This window comes from Atheta coriaria, unplaced genomic scaffold, assembly GCF_025399875.1.
Source record: "Atheta coriaria isolate IRGN ID8LTWV9N9 unplaced genomic scaffold, Caltech_Dcor_3.1 hic_scaffold_2_pilon, whole genome shotgun sequence".
In the NCBI taxonomy this organism is placed as follows: Eukaryota; Metazoa; Arthropoda; class Insecta; order Coleoptera; family Staphylinidae; genus Dalotia; species Dalotia coriaria.
Genome location: NW_027045444.1, coordinates 3,711,273 through 3,730,711, shown reverse-complemented (window position 1 = coordinate 3,730,711; position 19,439 = coordinate 3,711,273). Strand labels below are relative to the sequence as shown.

At 34.3% G+C, this 19,439-nt stretch overlaps 1 protein-coding gene across 1 annotated transcript; it reads left to right on the top strand.

Moving 5' to 3' along the window:
• On the top strand, positions 1 to 1,924 carry LOC135803462 (solute carrier family 35 member G1). The gene is made up of 2 exons (XM_065317081.1): positions 1 to 352; positions 404 to 1,924. The coding sequence occupies exon 2, from the start codon at positions 445 to 447 to the stop codon at positions 1,531 to 1,533; it is 1,089 nt and encodes a 362-aa protein (XP_065173153.1). The 5' UTR covers positions 1 to 352; positions 404 to 444; the 3' UTR covers positions 1,534 to 1,924.
• Positions 1,925 to 19,439: the final 17,515 nt, after the last annotated feature.

Genomic DNA, 19,439 nt, shown 5'->3' with positions numbered 1-19,439 from the left:
TTTTTTGTGTTAGTTTAATAAGTGTTGAAGGTGTTTTGGTGTAGGTTGGGTTGCCTATCGTGCAGCGTAATTCACCGGCAAACTGACACTGACATTTCTCACCGGACTCGCCTCATTCACATCATCACAACTTTATCCGCAGAATGTTTTAAACAAATACGCCGTTAGAAATAATATTTATTAAAATGTTACCGACATTTACGCAAGTTCATCTATTTCTGCTGATAATAACACTGAATACTACGCGGGGAATTGTGAACTAACAGGAATATGCACCGCAACAACATGAGAAACGATCAATCGTAAAATCATCAAAATTTGCATGAAATGCAATAAATCACGACTGAAACAAGTAAGTAATTGCTTCAATATTTCTATGTGTACAATATGTTGTATATTTTAGGTATTTAGAGCTAGTCATTTCCTTGAATAACCTGTTTTACAATGATGATGATGGAGAAAGCAATGGGTGAGAATGTGGAGCTGCAACAACTCGTCGACGAAGAAATCGAAGAGGAAATCGTCCAATTCCAGCTGCAGCCACATCATTACATCAAAGAAGACCGAGGCTACAAATTAAGATGCTTCAAATGTCCGTATTTGGGCCTTATACTGGCCATCCTCAGCTCATTATTCTTCTCTCTATGTTCTGTCATTGTGAAATGGATGCGCGATGTGGATCCGATCGCGCTTGCAGCTTACCGGTACATTGGCGTGCTGCTACCTGCAATTCCGATTGTCATCTATAAGCAGGAGCCGTTATTTCCGCAAGGCAAGCGAATCATGCTGCTTCTGCGCTCGATAACCGGCACCACTGCATTGATGTTAAGCTTTTACGCCTTCCGACATATGCCACTGGCGGACGCAAGCGTTATTGTCTTCAGCGTGCCGGTATTCACCGCGATATTTGCGCGGATGTTCCTGAAAGAACCCTGTGGCTGGTTCAATGTAATCACCGTCTTGATGACGTTGATCGGCGTGGTACTTGTAACGCGACCGCCAGTTTTATTTAGTAATACGATCGCTTCACTCGGGGAGCAGGATCATGGCGAGACTGAGATTTGGAGCGCTGTGGCCGCGTTCACATCGACGTTATTCGGTGCGAATGCATATGTTTTACTCAGGGCATTGAAGGGTATACATTTTTCGGTTATCATGACTAATTTTGGTTCATATGCGCTTGTGCAATGTTTGGTTGTTGCTGCGATGATAGGCGCGCTGTGTCTGCCACAATGTGGGCATGATAGGCTGTTGGTGGTTGCGTTAGCTTTCTTTAGTTTTCTCGGGCAGATTTTGTTAACGGTGGCGTTGCAGGTTGAGCAGGCTGGGCCGGTGGCGATTGCAAGGAGTTCAGATATTGTGTTTGCGTTTTGCTGGCAAGTGGCTTTCTTTAAAGAGGCGCCGAATGTGTATTCGGTGGCCGGAGCAGTTCTAGTCATGAGCTCTGTGCTTGTTATTGGTATCCGGAAATGGATATTAGCGTTGCCGGAAAGCTCGGCAGCGAGGAAAAAGTTTGCTGTGCTTATGAAGTAAAACGCACACGAACACAAATGTAAATCAGCATCAGAAGCCTTAAAAGACACACTTGAAAGTATTAATTCATTTATTTGTTTATTTAGTCATTTAGTATTAAGCGTCTAGTCATTGAATGTGATTTTATGTATAAGTTGTTCGCGTTTTATTTATGTTTATATAATATTGCATTGCAGGGATTGATTGCATTTATGAAATCATATCGTCATCATATCATTTGAATGAACTCGGTTCTGTATTTAATCATGTGTCTTGATTATTGATAAGATTGCAAATAAGCAATGGCATAAGTGTACAAGTTATAGGACCAAAGATATGTGTGCTAACACTTTTTGTAGTTGATTATTAATGTACTATAAGTGATTAATAATATATTATCATTGCCCTACAATATTCGGTTCCTTTATACTCTTTCTACTCTTTAAACCCTTAGCATTTGCAGAAAAACGATGACATGTATATTTATACAAATGTGGTGTGGAAAATCATCTAGATCTTGTATAAAAATAAAGTAAGAGAGTTTTTCTCATGGATAGATGGTAGTTTAAAAGTCTTGAACTAAAAGGGCTAGAGAAAAACGAATTTCAGTTCTTTTCTCTCGACGCCCATTTTTCAGACTATTTTGTGGTTTAAGTTGGCGGATATACAAGTACCAATTTATTGTTATGATTTTGTTCGATTTGATTTGGATTATGTGCAAAATTAAACAAATCAAACTGATTTATTATATTAGTCTAAATTGCGGGACTACTATTTGTAGTAATTATAGATGGCACTAGGATGCACTAAAATTCATAAAATCGAGTTAAACGGCTTATTTTTATATTTATTGACAAACGTGGACATGAGAATAGTTTTGTACACAATGCTGTTATCAGCGATTCGATAGAAACAACTTTTTTATCGCACGTGTCCCGCGCGCCGTGAGAAATGTCACTTTTAGCACTTTTAGTCGCGATTTTCGACCTTTTACTGTAGGAAATATAATTATTTTATATATTTATCGGATAGAGAATGTTCCAATCTTTCATAATCAATAAATGGTTGGTAGCTATCGCTTTTAGTTTACGAGATATTAATTTTCAAAATCGTCGAAAAAAGTATCAAGCACCCCCTTGGCAATTTTTTCTTAAGATGTAAAATTTTATTTCTCAGATTTCCGTTTTAACTAAGCTATCTGATAGAAAATAGTCCGTAGATTAAGACGCTGCGATCAGATCTTAAATATCTCTTTTAGTTTACGAGATATTCGCGTTTGAATAAAATGGGCAAAAATTGAGAAATGTCACTTTTAGCACTTTTAGCCGCATTTTTACCTTTTACTGTGGGAAATATAATTATTTTATATTTTTATCTGATAGAGAATTTTCCAATCTTTCATAATCAATAATTCGTTGGTAGCTATCGCTTTTAGTTTACGAGATATTAATTTTCAAAAATCGTCGAAAAAAGTATCAAGCTCTCAGATTTCCGTTTTAACTAGCTTATCTGATAGAGAAATTTCCGTTGACAAAATTTAAAAATATTTATTTGTTAAAGTTCTACGTGATTTCTTCGGGATTTACATTTTATATATTGACTTTCTTTGACATGTTTCGCCCTGATAGCATCTTCATAAACTGAGTTTATAATATATAAAATGTAATATATAAAATGTAAATCCCGAAGAAATCACGTAGAACTTTAATAAATAAATATTTTTAAACTATACAATGGATTACGTATTCATCAATGAAGCTAATAAAATCCGTAGATAAAGAATCTGCAATTTGACCATTGTATCTCTTTTAGTTTACGAGATATTCACAATTGAAGAAACTGGTCCAAAATTGAAAATTTTCACATTTTCGCACTTTGTCTACGTGTTAATTGACAATATGTATTGCACACAAAAGTGAAAACATTAATTATTGATTATAATAGCTTAAATTGTAGGACTAGTATCTGTCGCATTCATTGATGGCACTATATGGCTTATTTTTATATTTGTCGTTAAAAGTGGGCACGAGAATAGTTTTGTATGCAATGCTGTTATCTGCGATTCGGTGTAAACAACGTTTTTATCGCATGTGTCCCGCGCGCCGTCCGCTAGCGCCGCATCAACTTGCTGCATGCAGCGAAGTCTAGTTTATCTAGTTTAGATCACAGGTAATGTGCCTATTGCAAATTCGCGCACAACGTTACGTGCCTTCGCCGCGCCGTCTTTGTGCACATCTTGCTTTCTTATCATATACTGTCCCGTCGTTGTTTACGCAGTTTCGGCATGCACTATCGGTGGATTACAGCCAGTTTCGTGCCGGTCGCTGGTTAATCCAGTCGTGTTTTGAGAGACTTACATCGCTTATTCGGACTTCAATAATCTAAAGTTATGTACGTATATTACAAGTCACGTGATAGTGGATTTGATAACATTCTTCACTCGGCGTTGTGTTCGGTGTCGGTTGCTAAATTAATCGGATATTTATCGCGCCCATGTTGATTCTCATTATTAAGAAAGATCCATCAGACTCGTGTAAGTATCTTTTAACGAAACAGCACAGATTGTTTATTCTGTGTTGATTGTTAATTATAACATAATTCTATTGTATGAAATATTTTTGTTTTAATTTATGTTTTCGTTTAGTTACAACACTCGCTGTGCCTGGCAGTCCCATAAGCTGTACACTGGTAAGTTTATAATTCAATTATATTTTTCGGTCAAATTGACATTTGCTGCTTATAAACAAGTTTTCTATTTATCACGTACTCCCTACCTACCAGACCGATGAGAGGGGGGTCAACTGGGGTAAATTCCGCGGAGCCCGGCTGATCGCTTTTAAATCGCAAACACAAAAAATTAGGAAAAAATTAACGATTACCGGGGCCCGCGGATTTTCCCCTGGGCCCGCGCTGGCTCTCGACGACCCCGTCTGTATCTCCTGGTATTGAAACTTATAGCTTGAAAATTCCGTAACGCGAGTTATATCGAAAGTTGTGTGTGTGCGCAGAGGTACTCGTTGCGCTAGGAATTGTAGTTTTTTTATTATTACAGGCGAACCCGGTGTTAGAATTAGTTCGAATTAATTTTACTAGATGCAGAATTTAAATCTCTATCTCCCAGTATAGTAATATATAGCTAGAAAATTCCGTAACGCGAGTTATATCGAAAGTTGTGTGTGTGCGCCGTGGTACTCGTTGCGCTAGGAATTGTAGTTTTTTTATTATTACAGGCGAACCCGGTGTTAGAATTAGTTCGAATTAATTTTACTAGATGCAGAATTTAAATCTCTATCTCCCAGTATAGTAATATATAGCAAGAAAATTCCGTAACGCGAGTTATATCGAAAGTTGTGTGTGTGCGCCGTGGTACTCGTTGCGCTAGGAATTGTAGTTTTTTTATTATTACAGGCGAACCCGGTGTTAGAATTAGTTCGAATTAATTTTACTAGATGCAGAATTTAAATCTCTATCTCCCAGTATAGTAATATATAGCTAGAAAATTCCGTAACGCGAGTTATATCGAAAGTTGTGTGTGTGCGCCGTGGTACTCGTTGCGCTAGGAATTGTAGTTTTTTTATTATTACAGGCGAACCCGGTGTTAGAATTAGTTCGAATTAATTTTACTAGATGCAGAATTTAAATCTCTATCTCCCAGTATAGTAATATATAGCAAGAAAATTCCGTAACGCGAGTTATATCGAAAGTTGTGTGTGTGCGCACTGGTACTCGTTGCGCTAGGAATTGTAGTTTTTTTATTATTACAGGCGAACCCGGTGTTAGAATTAGTTCGAATTAATTTTACTAGATGCAGAATTTAAATCTCTATCTCCCAGTATAGTAATATATAGCTTGAAAATTCCGTAACGCGAATTATATCGAAAGTTGTGTGTGTGCGCAGTGGTACTCGTTGCGCTAGGAATTGCAGTTTATATAATATAACACGCGAACCCGGTGTTACAATGAGTTGGAATTAATTTTCCTAGATGCAGAATTTAAATCTCAATCTCCCAGTATAGTAATATATAGCTAGAAAATTCCGTAACGCGAGTTATATCGAAAGTTGTGTGTGTGCGCCGTGGTACTCGTTGCGCTAGGAATTGTAGTTTTTTTATTATTACAGGCGAACCCGGTGTTAGAATTAGTTCGAATTAATTTTACTAGATGCAGAATTTAAATCTCTATCTCCCAGTATAGTAATATGTAGCAAGAAAATTCCGTAACGCGAGTTATATCGAAAGTTGTGTGTGTGCGCCGTGGTACTCGTTGCGCTAGTAATTGTAGTTTTTATATTATTGCACGCGAACCCGGTGTTACAATTAGTTCGAATTAATTTTCCTAGATGCAGAATTTAAATCTCAATCTCCCAGTATAGTAATATATAGCTAGAAAATTCCGTAACGCGAATTATATCGAAAGTTGTGTGTGTGCGCAGTGGTACTCGTTGCGCTAGGAATTGCAGTTTATATAATATAACACGCGAACCCGGTGTTACAATGAGTTGGAATTAATTTTCCTAGATGCAGAATTTAAATCTCAATCTCCCAGTATAGTAATATATAGCTAGAAAATTCCGTAACGCGAGTTATATCGAAAGTTGTGTGTGTGCGCCGTGGTACTCGTTGCGCTAGTAATTGTAGTTTTTATATTATTGCACGCGAACCCAGTGATACAATTAGTTCGAATTAATTCTCCTAGATGCAGAATTTAAATCTCAATCTCCCAGTATAGTAATATATAGCTAGAAAATTCCGTAACGCGAGTTATATCGAAAGTTGTGTGTGTGCGCCGTGGTACTCGTTGCGCTAGTAATTGTAGTTTTTATATTATTGCACGCGAACCCGGTGTTACAATGAGTTGGAATTAATTTTCCTAGATGCAGAATTTAAATCTCAATCTCCCAGTATAGTAATATATAGCTAGAAAATTCCGTAACGCGAGTTATATCGAAAGTTGTGTGTGTGCGCCGTGGTACTCGTTGCGCTAGTAATTGTAGTTTTTATATTATTGCACGCGAACCCGGTGTTACAATTAGTTCGAATTAATTTTCCTAGATGCAGAATTTAAATCTCTATCTCCCAGTATAGTAATATGTAGCAAGAAAATTCCGTAACGCGAGTTATATCGAAAGTTGTGTGTGTGCGCCGTGGTACTCGTTGCGCTAGTAATTGTAGTTTTTATATTATTGCACGCGAACCCGGTGTTACAATGAGTTGGAATTAATTTTCCTAGATGCAGAATTTAAATCTCAATCTCCCAGTATAGTAATATATAGCTAGAAAATTCCGTAACGCGAATTATATCGAAAGTTGTGTGTGTGCGCAGTGGTACTCGTTGCGCTAGGAATTGCAGTTTATATAATATAACACGCGAACCCGGTGTTACAATGAGTTGGAATTAATTTTCCTAGATGCAGAATTTAAATCTCAATCTCCCAGTATAGTAATATATAGCTAGAAAATTCCGTAACGCGAGTTATATCGAAAGTTGTGTGTGTGCGCCGTGGTACTCGTTGCGCTAGGAATTGTAGTTTTTATATTATTGCACGCGAACCCAGTGATACAATTAGTTCGAATTAATTCTCCTAGATGCAGAATTTAAATCTCAATCTCCCAGTATAGTAATATATAGCTAGAAAATTCCGTAACGCGAGTTATATCGAAAGTTGTGTGTGTGCGCCGTGGTACTCGTTGCGCTAGTAATTGTAGTTTTTATATTATTGCACGCGAACCCAGTGATACAATTAGTTCGAATTAATTCTCCTAGATGCAGAATTTAAATCTCAATCTCCCAGTATAGTAATATATAGCTAGAAAATTCCGTAACGCGAGTTATATCGAAAGTTGTGTGTGTGCGCCGTGGTACTCGTTGCGCTAGTAATTGTAGTTTTTATATTATTGCACGCGAACCCAGTGATACAATTAGTTCGAATTAATTCTCCTAGATGCAGAATTTAAATCTCAATCTCCCAGTATAGTAATATATAGCTAGAAAATTCCGTAACGCGAGTTATATCGAAAGTTGTGTGTGTGCGCCGTGGTACTCGTTGCGCTAGTAATTGTAGTTTTTATATTATTGCACGCGAACCCGGTGTTACAATTAGTTCGAATTAATTCTCCTAGATGAAGAAATTAAATCTGTATCTCCCTGTATAGAAGTTTATAGCTAGAAAATTCCGTAACGCGAATTATGTTGAAAGTTGCTGTGTGCGCCGTAGTACTCGTTGCGCTAGTAATTGTAGTTTTTATATTATTGCACGCGAACCCAGTGATACAATTAGTTCGAATTAATTCTCCTAGATGCAGAATTTAAATCTCAATCTCCCAGTATAGTAATATATAGCTAGAAAATTCCGTAACGCGAGTTATATCGAAAGTTGTGTGTGTGCGCCGTGGTACTCGTTGCGCTAGTAATTGTAGTTTTATATTATTACACGCGAACCCAGTGATACAATTAGTTCGAATTAATTCTCCTAGATGCAGAATTTAAATCTCAATCTCCCAGTATAGTAATATATAGCTAGAAAATTCCGTAACGCGAGTTATATCGATAGTTGTGTGTGTGCGCCGTGGTACTCGTTGCGCTAGTAATTGTAGTTTTTATATTATTGCACGCGAACCCGGTGTTACAATGAGTTGGAATTAATTTTCCTAGATGCAGAATTTAAATCTCAATCTCCCAGTATAGTAATATATAGCTAGAAAATTCCGTAACGCGAGTTATATCGAAAGTTGTGTGTGTGCGCCGTGGTACTCGTTGCGCTAGGAATTGTAGTTTTATATTATTACAGGCGAACCCGGTGTTACAATTAGTTCGAATTAATTCTCCTAGATGCAGAATTTAAATCTCTATCTCCCAGTATAGTAATATATAGCTTGAAAATTCCGTAACGCGAATTATATCGAAAGTTGTGTGTGTGCGCAGTGGTACTCGTTGCGCTAGGAATTGTAGTTTTATATTATTACACGCGAACCCGGTGTTACAATTAGTTCGAATTAATTTTCTAGATGCAGAATTTAAATCTCTATCTCCCAGTATAGTAATATATAGCTAGAAAATTCCGTAACGCGAGTTATATCGAAAGTTGTGTGTGTGCGCCGTGGTACTCGTTGCGCTAGTAATTGTAGTTTTTATATTATTGCACGCGAACCCGGTGTTACAATGAGTTGGAATTAATTTTCCTAGATGCAGAATTTAAATCTCAATCTCCCAGTATAGTAATATATAGCTAGAAAATTCCGTAACGCGAGTTATATCGAAAGTTGTGTGTGTGCGCCGTGGTACTCGTTGCGCTAGGAATTGTAGTTTTTATATTATTGCACGCGAACCCAGTGATACAATTAGTTCGAATTAATTCTCCTAGATGCAGAATTTAAATCTCAATCTCCCAGTATAGTAATATATAGCTAGAAAATTCCGTAACGCGAGTTATATCGAAAGTTGTGTGTGTGCGCAGTGGTACTCGTTGCGCTAGTAATTGTAGTTTTTATATTATTACAGGCGAACCCGGTGTTAGAATTAGTTCGAATTAATTTTACTAGATGCAGAATTTAAATCTCTATCTCCCAGTATAGTAATATATAGCTTGAAAATTCCGTAACGCGAGTTATATCGATAGTTGTGTGTGTGCGCCGTGGTACTCGTTGCGCTAGTAATTGTAGTTTTTATATTATTGCACGCGAACCCGGTGTTACAATGAGTTGGAATTAATTTTCCTAGATGCAGAATTTAAATCTCAATCTCCCAGTATAGTAATATATAGCTAGAAAATTCCGTAACGCGAGTTATATCGAAAGTTGTGTGTGTGCGCAGTGGTACTCGTTGCGCTAGGAATTGTAGTTTTTATATTATTACAGGCGAACCCGGTGTTAGAATTAGTTCGAATTAATTTTACTAGATGCAGAATTTAAATCTCTATCTCCCAGTATAGTAATATATAGCTTGAAAATTCCGTAACGCGAGTTATATCGAAAGTTGTGTGTGTGCGCCGTGGTACTCGTTGCGCTAGTAATTGTAGTTTTTATATTATTACAGGCGAACCCGGTGTTAGAATTAGTTCGAATTAATTTTACTAGATGCAGAATTTAAATCTCTATCTCCCAGTATAGTAATATATAGCTAGAAAATTCCGTAACGCGAGTTATATCGAAAGTTGTGTGTGTGCGCCGTGGTACTCGTTGCGCTAGTACTTGTAGTTTTTATATTATTGCACGCGAACCCAGTGATACAATTAGTTCGAATTAATTTTACTATATGCAGAATTTAAATCTCTATCTCCCAGTATAGTAATATGTAGCAAGAAAATTCCGTAACGCGAGTTATATCGAAAGTTGTGTGTGTGCGCAGTGGTACTCGTTGCGCTAGTAATTGTAGTTTTATATTATTACACGCGAACCCGGTGTTACAATTAGTTCGAATTAATTTTGCTAGATGCAGAATTTAAATCTCTATCTCCCAGTATAGTAATATATAGCTAGAAAATTCCGTAACGCGAGTTATATCGAAAGTTATGTGTGTGCGCAGTGGTACTCGTTGCGCTAGTAATTGTAGTTTTATATTATTACACGCGAACCCGGTGTTACAATTAGTTCGAATTCATTTTGCAAGATGCAGAATTTAAATCTCTATCTCCCAGTATAGTAACATATAGCTAGAAAATTCCGTAACGCGAGTTATATCGAAAGTTATGTGTGTGCGCAGTGGTACTCGTTGCGCTAGTAAATGTAGTTTTATATTATTACACGCGAACCCGGTGTTACAATTAGTTCGAATTAATTTTGCAAGATGCAGAATTTAAATCTCTATCCCCAGTTTAGTAATTTATAGCTATCTCTTTTAGTTTCCGAGATATTCGCGATTGAATAAAATGGGCAAAAATAGAAAAATGTCACTTTTAGCACTTTTAGTCGCGTCTTTCGACCTTTTACTGTAGGAAATATAATTATTTTATATTTTTATCTGATATACAATTTTCCAATCTTTCATAATCAGCAATTCGTTGGTTGCTACGGCCTTTAGTTTAAGAGATATTAATTATCAAAAATCGTCGAAAAAAAGTATCAAGCACCCCCCCTTGGCAATTTTTTCTTAAGAATTAAAATTTCATCTCACAGATTTCCGTTTTAACTATCCTATCTTATAGAGAATAGTCCGTAGATTAAGACGCTGCGATCAGATCTTAAATATCTCTTTTAGTTTACGAGATATTCGCGTTTGAATGAAATGGGCAAAAATTGAGAAATGTCACTTTTTAGCACTTTTAGTCGCGATTTTCGACCCTTTACTGTAGGAAATATAATTATTTTATATTTTTATCTGATAGACAATTTTCCAATCTTTCATAATCAGCAATTCGTTGGTTGCTACTGCCTTTAGTTTAAGAGATATGAATTTTTGAAAATCGTCGAAAAAAAGTATCAAGCACCCCCCCTTGGCGATTTTTTTCTTAACAATTAAAATTTCATCTCACAGATTTCCGTTTTAACTATCCTATCTTATAGAGAATAGTCCGTAGATTAAGACGCTGCGATCAGATCTTAAATATCTCTTTTAGTTTACGAGATATTCGCGTTTGAATAAAATGGGCAAAAATTGAAAAATGTCACTTTTTAGCACTTTTAGTCGCGATTTTCTACCCTTTACTGTAGGAAATATAATTATTTTATATTTTTATCTGATAGACAATTTTCCAATCTTTCATAATCAGCAATTCGTTGGTTGCTACCGCCTTTAGTTTAAGAGATATGAATTTTTGAAAATCGTCGAAAAAAAGTATCAAGCACCCCCCCTTGGCAATTTTTTTCTTAAGAATTAAAATTTCATCTCACAGATTTCCGTTTTAACTATCCTATCTTATAGAGAATAGTCCGTAGATTAAGACGCTGCGATCAGATCTTAAATATCTCTTTTAGTTTACGAGATATTCGCGTTTGAATGAAATGGGCAAAAATTGAGAAATGTCACTTTGTAGCACTTTTAATTACGTTTTCTACCCTTTACTGTGGGAAATATAATTATTTTATATTTTTTATTTGATAGACAATTTTCAATCTTTCATAATCAGCAATTCGTTTGGTTGCTACCGCCTTTTAGTTTAAGGGATATGAATTTTTGAAGAATAAGTCGAAAAAAGTATCAAGCACCCCCTTGGCGATTTTTTCTTAAGAATTAAAATTTCATCTCACAGATTTCCGTTTTAACTGTCCTATCTTATAGAGAATAGTCCGTGGAATTAAGACGCTGCGATCAGATCTTAAATATCTCTTTTAGTTTACGAGATATTCGCATTTTGAATGAAGTAGGCAAAAATTGAAGTAATGCTTTGTAGCACTTTTAGTCGCGATTTTCACACCCGCTTTACTGTAGGAAGCCATAATTATTTTATATTTTTATTTTGATGAATAATTTCCAATCTTTCATAATCAGCAATTCGTTGGATTTGCACCGCCTTTAGTTTAAAGAGATATGAATTTGAAATATTGAAAATCGTCGAAAAAAGTATCAACACCCCCTTGGCGATTTTTCTTAAATTAAAATTTCATCTCACGAAGATTTCCGTTTTAACCATCCTATCTTATAGAGAATGGTCCGTAGATTAAGACGCTGCGTCAGATCTTAAATATCTCTTTTAGTTTACGAGATATTCGCGTTTGAATGAAATGGGCGAAAAATTAAATCGCACTTTGTAGCATTTTAGTCGCGATTTTCTACCTTTTACTCTAGGAAATATAATTATTTAGCTTATTTTTTATCTGATAAGACAATTTTTAAATCCTTTCGTAATCAGCAATTCATTGGGTAGCTATCCTCTTAGTTTAGAGATATTAATTAATTATATTAATTAATTATAATATGTTGCATATAGTGCCCGTTTTAACTGGCGTGCGCTGGGATTATCGCGTTGTTGTGTGCCGTTGCTGCTTTGTTCTGCGCCGTGGTCTCACGTTGGCGGCATGCGTTTTCTGGAACCGGTGGTTGAGCCGAACAAAAGTAATTTCTCGCGGCTGTTATCGTTTTGTTAGAGTTTTACATGTAATTTAATTTACATCGCGCGTTTGTATATTGTGCATCGACTGCGTTTACCTAATACGGGCGTTTAGTGTTTTATTACAAAGGAAATCGTTCATTTTTGTTACCGTTCGGTGTGCGTATTTGCAAGATGACCGCATTGCACTCGCTTGTTTACTGCGCGTACGAGATATATGCTTGGCATGCAACGTCTTGCAACGTTTGTTGTGATATTATTTGGACAATGGATGTGAACAATGACAATCTTCTTTGGCGAAGCCGAGAAAAAGCGATTTTTGGTGCAAACTTTTTGAAATTTTAATTCCTTTATTCGTGATTTGCATTTATTCTACAAAAGTTTTATTCATACGAGTGCAGTTACGTTTTGCTTAGGCCGGGTTGGAACGATACCTTGTTATTCGGTAGCCGAACATGTTTTATATAACCGTATTTGGTATTACTGTATTTAAATGTAGTTCAACTTTTAGTGTGTGAAGTGAATTCACCGCCCTATTCTTGGCCATGATCCAGCAACTTATTAGTACCAGCGACCTGCTTACGGCCGCGCGAGTAAAACCGCACATCAAAAATCCGTTGCGTAGTTTTCGTGATTTAAGCGAACAAAGGGACGGAAAAAAGCGGCTTTTACTTTATACTATGTAGTGAAGGACCGTCGCAAGCGGCTATCAGTTTTAATAACAGTATGACAATACATATTTTCGCCGATTGTTTTGAAATTTGTTAATGCGATTCTGGGCGGAATTCTACTATTGCTTATCCAGTACTTGTTTTGTGTATAAACAAGTTTTCGAGTCACATTTATATCATATTTTACACTTCGCAGAGATGTTTTATTGCATGTTTTGTCTCACCAGCATTTTATCATTACTTACGCAATGTTCTAGCTATCGTTCTCTTCTCTCTTTTAGCAATTGCCTTCGAGTTCCGATGCGGAGTCACGACATAAATTAGAATACAATTTGATTCGCCCTCCCTCCAAGAACTCGATGGTGAGAGCATTTACCAACAGCCAACTGTTGCCAACAATACAAGACATAACGCAACACGACTGCGATGCGGAGAATAAAATATGAGATGTAAAGTGACTTAAGTCAACAAAATAAGCCTTGGAAGATGTGATTTGGAACAAAATGCTTCCCAGAGAATTTATTCCTGGAGATTACTCATTTGTTTACATGCATTGCGTCATTTTTTAGTGCAGAAAACAATTGTTGTTATCGGATCGTAAAATTGTTATCAGGGGAAAGGAATATATGTAGGTAAGGCAATTGTTTGATAAAGTTTATGTTTTATGTTGGATGAAATCGTGAGGTGTATTGATTAAAAGGTTTATGGTTGTGTAAAATTTAATTCTTAATCAATTGATAAGAGATTTCATTGAGAGTAAATATTATTTTAACTCGGAGCATAAAACTTCGTTGCATTTTTTTAGTTTTTAATTAATAACTCAAAAACTAAAAGAGATATTGTTATTTTTCTTTTAGTTATGTATTCGCAATTAAATTTTACATTTAATTGCAAATTTTCAAGTTGATGGAGTTAGTGTATATAAAGTTATTAACAATTAAAGTGCAACTTTGTATAAATTTGTTATGGTGAGACAAATTTGCGTAGAACTTTTGATAAAACACTGATAACAATGCATTCTTCACAAGGTAGATGCAGAATTTAATAAATTCTCAAGAAACTTTTTTAAACTACGAATATTAACTTATTGAAGAAAACATTTTACTTATGCAACTTCAAAGTCAATTTAAACAAAAAGTATGCAACCGATTACACTCAATTTTGTCACAAGTATAGATAAGAATATGGAAAGTGGATTTGCGTTTATTGATTACAGAAATTTTCATTATTACACTTTTTATGAGCAAAATTCTAAAAAAATGCAATTTTGAAATAAACCATGTTTATGATGCGATTATTACTAAACCACTAGAGTGATAACAGTGAATCTTAGTGATTATATTTTCTGATATCTTATCTACCAATATTCAAAATTTCATTGAATTTTATTAAAGCATTTACGAGAAATCTTCAAAAAACTTTTTGGAAAAACAAATTGCAAGCAACAGAGTAATTTTTTTGTATTTAGGCAACTTTAAAGTCAATTTATACAAAAACTAAGCAACCCATCACTACCATTTTTGGAACAATTATGAACAAGTCTCTTAGAAATCAATTTGTTTTTATTGCATATTTAAATTTTAGATTTTACTCTGTTTATAAGCAAAAATCTAAAAAATAGCAATTTAGCAACAAAAAAATTTTAAAATGCGGCTACACCTAAACTTTACATCTGATTAGAATGAAATTTGGTGACAACATTCTTAGATACCGTATTTGCATATATTCAAAATTTCATCAAATTTCACCGAATCATCTTCGAGTAATATTCAAAAAAAAATCATAAAATCAAAATTCATCAAAATATAGTGCATTTTATAATTATAAACACACTGTATACTTTTGATAATAACAGATCTTTCACCTCAGCATGAATATTATTCTCCACCGCTTCTTCTCGCAGCCAAGAAGCAACCAACACTGATAACAATGCATTCTTCACAAGGTAGATGCAGAATTTAATACTAAATCAATTTCTGAAAGAATTATAGTAATATCTTGATTAGTTTTCTAGTTATTAACAAATTTATAAACTAATTCACTGTAATTTTTGAAGCTATGTCAAGATATAAATTATTTGATATATTTTTCTAAATAACTCGTAAACTATTAAAGATACAGAGATAATTCCTTCAAATATAAATTCTCCATTAAACTATACAACAGTATTCATTAAAACTTTGTTTTTTTCTTAAAAAGATAAAAAGTTATAAACAAATAAAGTTGACACTTGTAAAAATTCATAAAATCGCAATAAATTGTCTTGTAACTCACTCAAAACACCTCTAATCAACATAATATTCACCAAATTTATGTAAAATTTAACAATAAACAAATTATTAAAAAAATCATTCAAATAACTCAATTAGTTTCAAAGATATCCTCAAAAAACTAACGCACCGATTCAAATTTCACTCCAATCATGTTCCTACACAGTTTGTCGATGTCAAAAGCAACTTTTCAAAGTCAAATTGAAGCAGCTAGAAGTTGGAAGGTCTGAAACTGACCCAAGATGGACTTTGTACTTTACTTTGTACCTTACACTCTAGCTGCACCGAACACTACCTGACCGGACGGGTTATACCGGTGTCGGTTGGCGGGTGCCGGGTGTGATTAGGGCGCTCATCGGATTAGAACCACCTGTTCATCCCCCATGACGGGGCACTGGGGCGACGGAGTAAACACCAGACAGGCCCAAACACATGCTGTGCCAGTGTCTGACCAGTACAACTCCAACACAACTAACTACTAACGACATACTGACTTCTCCTTCTACTTGAAGTTAAAGTCAGGTGTGTTTTTAATTTCTCTCTACCTGCTCAACAAATACTTTTAGGAGAAGATTCTTTGTATTTTCAAATTGTTGGATTAGTATTAGTAGTAGTTTGGTATTAAGGAGTTGGTTAACTTGGCTTCATTAGAGTTACTTATACATGACTAGACTTGACTAAACCTTAGTTGCTGTTTCTGATCCAGACATCTCAGACAACTTAGACGTCTTAGAGGAGATGTTCGAGACAAAGCTAAGGGTCTTTCCACCTGAGTGCATAAACCCTTGAAGATATTAACTGTGATAGACATCGGTGCAATAAAAATAATCAAGGTATAATGTAGTTTATGCTGGGGATTTTGTAATATGTCCAAAACAACGGTCCAAGTTTCAGAAAAATCTGTTTTGTTTTACTGAATTGTTGATAACTTTTGAACTATAAAAGATAAAATAATTATTCTTTTATTATTAGATTCAGAAGTAAATTATCTATTTAATTATGAAAAAATAATCAAGAAATATTTAATATTTAGAAAGTTATTAACAAAAAAGTTCGACTTTGTTAGTTTTGTTTAACTTTAGTTATTTTTACTTATAACTAACAAAATATATTAATTTTTAAATATTTTATTATAGAATAAGATGCGAAATTTAATTCCCTATCCAGTTCTAAAAAAAAATTATTCTATCTCTTACCGTTCGCGAGTTATTAACAAAAAAGTAACAAAATTACAGTTGTTCTACAAATAAGACCGGTATTCTGGACATAGCACCGCGTCGAGTGTTTAGAAATTTATTTCTGGTCAGTAATTCTTAAATAACTCAAAATTGGTTATAGATAAACTAATTATTTTTACACCAGTTTATTCTTAATTAAATTCTTCAACATTTTATGAAAAAACAATTTAATTATAACCAATAAATAAAAAGTTATTAACAAAAAAAAATTTTTTTACCAAAATCCCCCATTATTTTGTTAATAACAAATAAACTAAACAAAAATATAACCAAATTATAACAAAATTAAACACAGAATTTAATTCTGAATCAAACACTAAAAACAAAACAATTCTACCTCTTCCGGTTTCCGCGTTATTGCAAAAAAACGCAACAAAACACTAACACCAACCGTCATCCTCAACGCCACATTTTTTCCTCCCGCAAAACTTTCCCGCAACCCAATTATTTTCGGCACAAGTATATCCGAATGTATTTTTCATTAGTCTCATTTCCCTCACAGACGGCCCGCTTCATAATTTAGATTTGATTATTTATTTAAGCCGAACTCGCGCGCGCGGTTTTATGTCCAGGACATCTGTTGCACGCAACATAAACATAATATGCATCAGCGCAAAAATAAAACACTTGACTCGCGCGGCTCGGGGAGAGTTCTTGTGACTGGAACTCACTCATAAAACGGATAACCGGAAAACCGTCCGGAACAGCGGAGATAACTCGACAGCAAACTTGACTTGTGCTTGACTTGACTTTCGGGGTTCGGTTTGTGGAAATAACGCCAAATTAAAAGTTTAACATTTTATGCTTGAAACTTCTTACAGAGTTTTGGGGGGTGTGGGGGACGGAGGGGTGCAATCAAGCAGTGTCAGAAACAAGTCTAAACATGAGAAATAAAGAAAAAGTTGAGGGCTGGAGGAGGAAAAGTAATGATTATGAAAGGAAAGTTTTTTTTGAGGTTAAAAATGAGTTTTTGGGGATTTGGGTGTTAAAAGTTACAATTTTAAGCACTAGAACAAAAAATATTATTAAAAAATTTACATACTACCCATTAAACACTACTATAGTAGTAGAATTATTAGTTTTGGGTATTTAAAGTATTAATTTTGAACACATGTGCTACAAAGTACTATTTTAGACACAAGTGTATAAAATGACTACTTAATTAGAGTCATCTTATAACATTTTTCTTAAATTTATTGTCATTTTTTGTAACAGCGTGTTTAAAATGCATTTTTACACCCTTGTGCTACAAAATACACTTTTAGACACTAGTGCATAAAAAATTACTTATATAGGATCATCTATAAATTTTTTTTTTTTTAAATTCTCCTTCAATTTTTCTAACTACATGTTAAAAACACTAATTTTACGCACTTAACCCAAAAAATATCATTTTACACACTTGTGCATCAAAATTTCCTTTTTTCTTATACATCTCTTTCTTTTCTTATAATTTGTTTGTTTTAACCTTGAAATAACTTTGCAATTTCCTCCACATTTAAAATAGTTGTTCTTGACCTTTAAGTCACATCACTTAACTATTTGACGTACGAGTATGCGCATTGCGCTACTTTGCCACTTATGATGTATTTTAATTTTTAATAATGTGTATACAATAAGTCCTTTCATCTCGCTGCGTGTTATTTTACTTTCCTGTTTATCATCGTTAAAGATCTTGACTTGATTTGGCTTGACTCGGAACATGAATAATTAATCAGTAAAACATGTTCCTAAATGATTTTAACACGTATTTTTTAAGTTATTGATTTTTGGCATCTTGATGGAGAATATTGCGTGTATTAAGATATTTTTAACGCGTAGTTTACAGAATGACTTAATATTTATTAATAATTTGGAGGATATAAATACGTATATTGAGTTGGAATGTACTTAAATTAAGTAATGTTTTTAATTTGTCTGTATTTCCGGAAGTATTGAAGGAAAATGAGTGATTTTTTGGATTTAGACCGATAATAATGTGGACTAAATAATAAAATCATTTTAATGTACGAAAAATGATAATTTGATATAAAATTTTGAAAAAAACTAACAAAAAACACTGAAATATGTAAGAAAAAATTTGAAAATTGCAAACATCTCTGAAACTATTAGTGCTAAAATAAATGTTTTTGTTGATATTAGTAAACAACAACAAAAACTATAAGGTACCATATATTTAACAGCAATTAATTAATAATTTACAACGTAATTTTGTCAAAAACAAACAAAAAACTTCATTTTTCACAGAAAAAAAAATTAAATTGTTAATATCTCCAAAACTATTAGTGATAAAGACATAATTCTTTTTCCCAGAGACAGATAATTTAATTCTCTATAAAACACACTAAAAAATATAAACAATTAATCAATTTAACATTAAATTAATCCAAAAACAAAAAAAACTTTTCTTGAAATTAATTTTCTTTTCCCAAAATGTTAACTATTCCCAACTTTATCCCAAACTTTACCAGTGTAATTGCAATGTAATCACAATCAAGATGGTAATAATGTAAATTTTAAGCCTTCGGAAAACTAGGTCAAAACTCAAAACTAGCAACGTGCAACCTGCAAAAGTAATGCAAAGTCGAGAAGTTTGGATGAATTCGCAGAAAGCCGCAAACTTGTAACAATCATAATCAAACAAGTGCAGCAACAGCACAAAAAACAACACTACACTACAAAAACCCAAACACAACTTTTAACAACAAAATTTACCGTTCATTTCTTCACGTATATAAAAGCAATTTTAATTTTTTTATAACAAGTA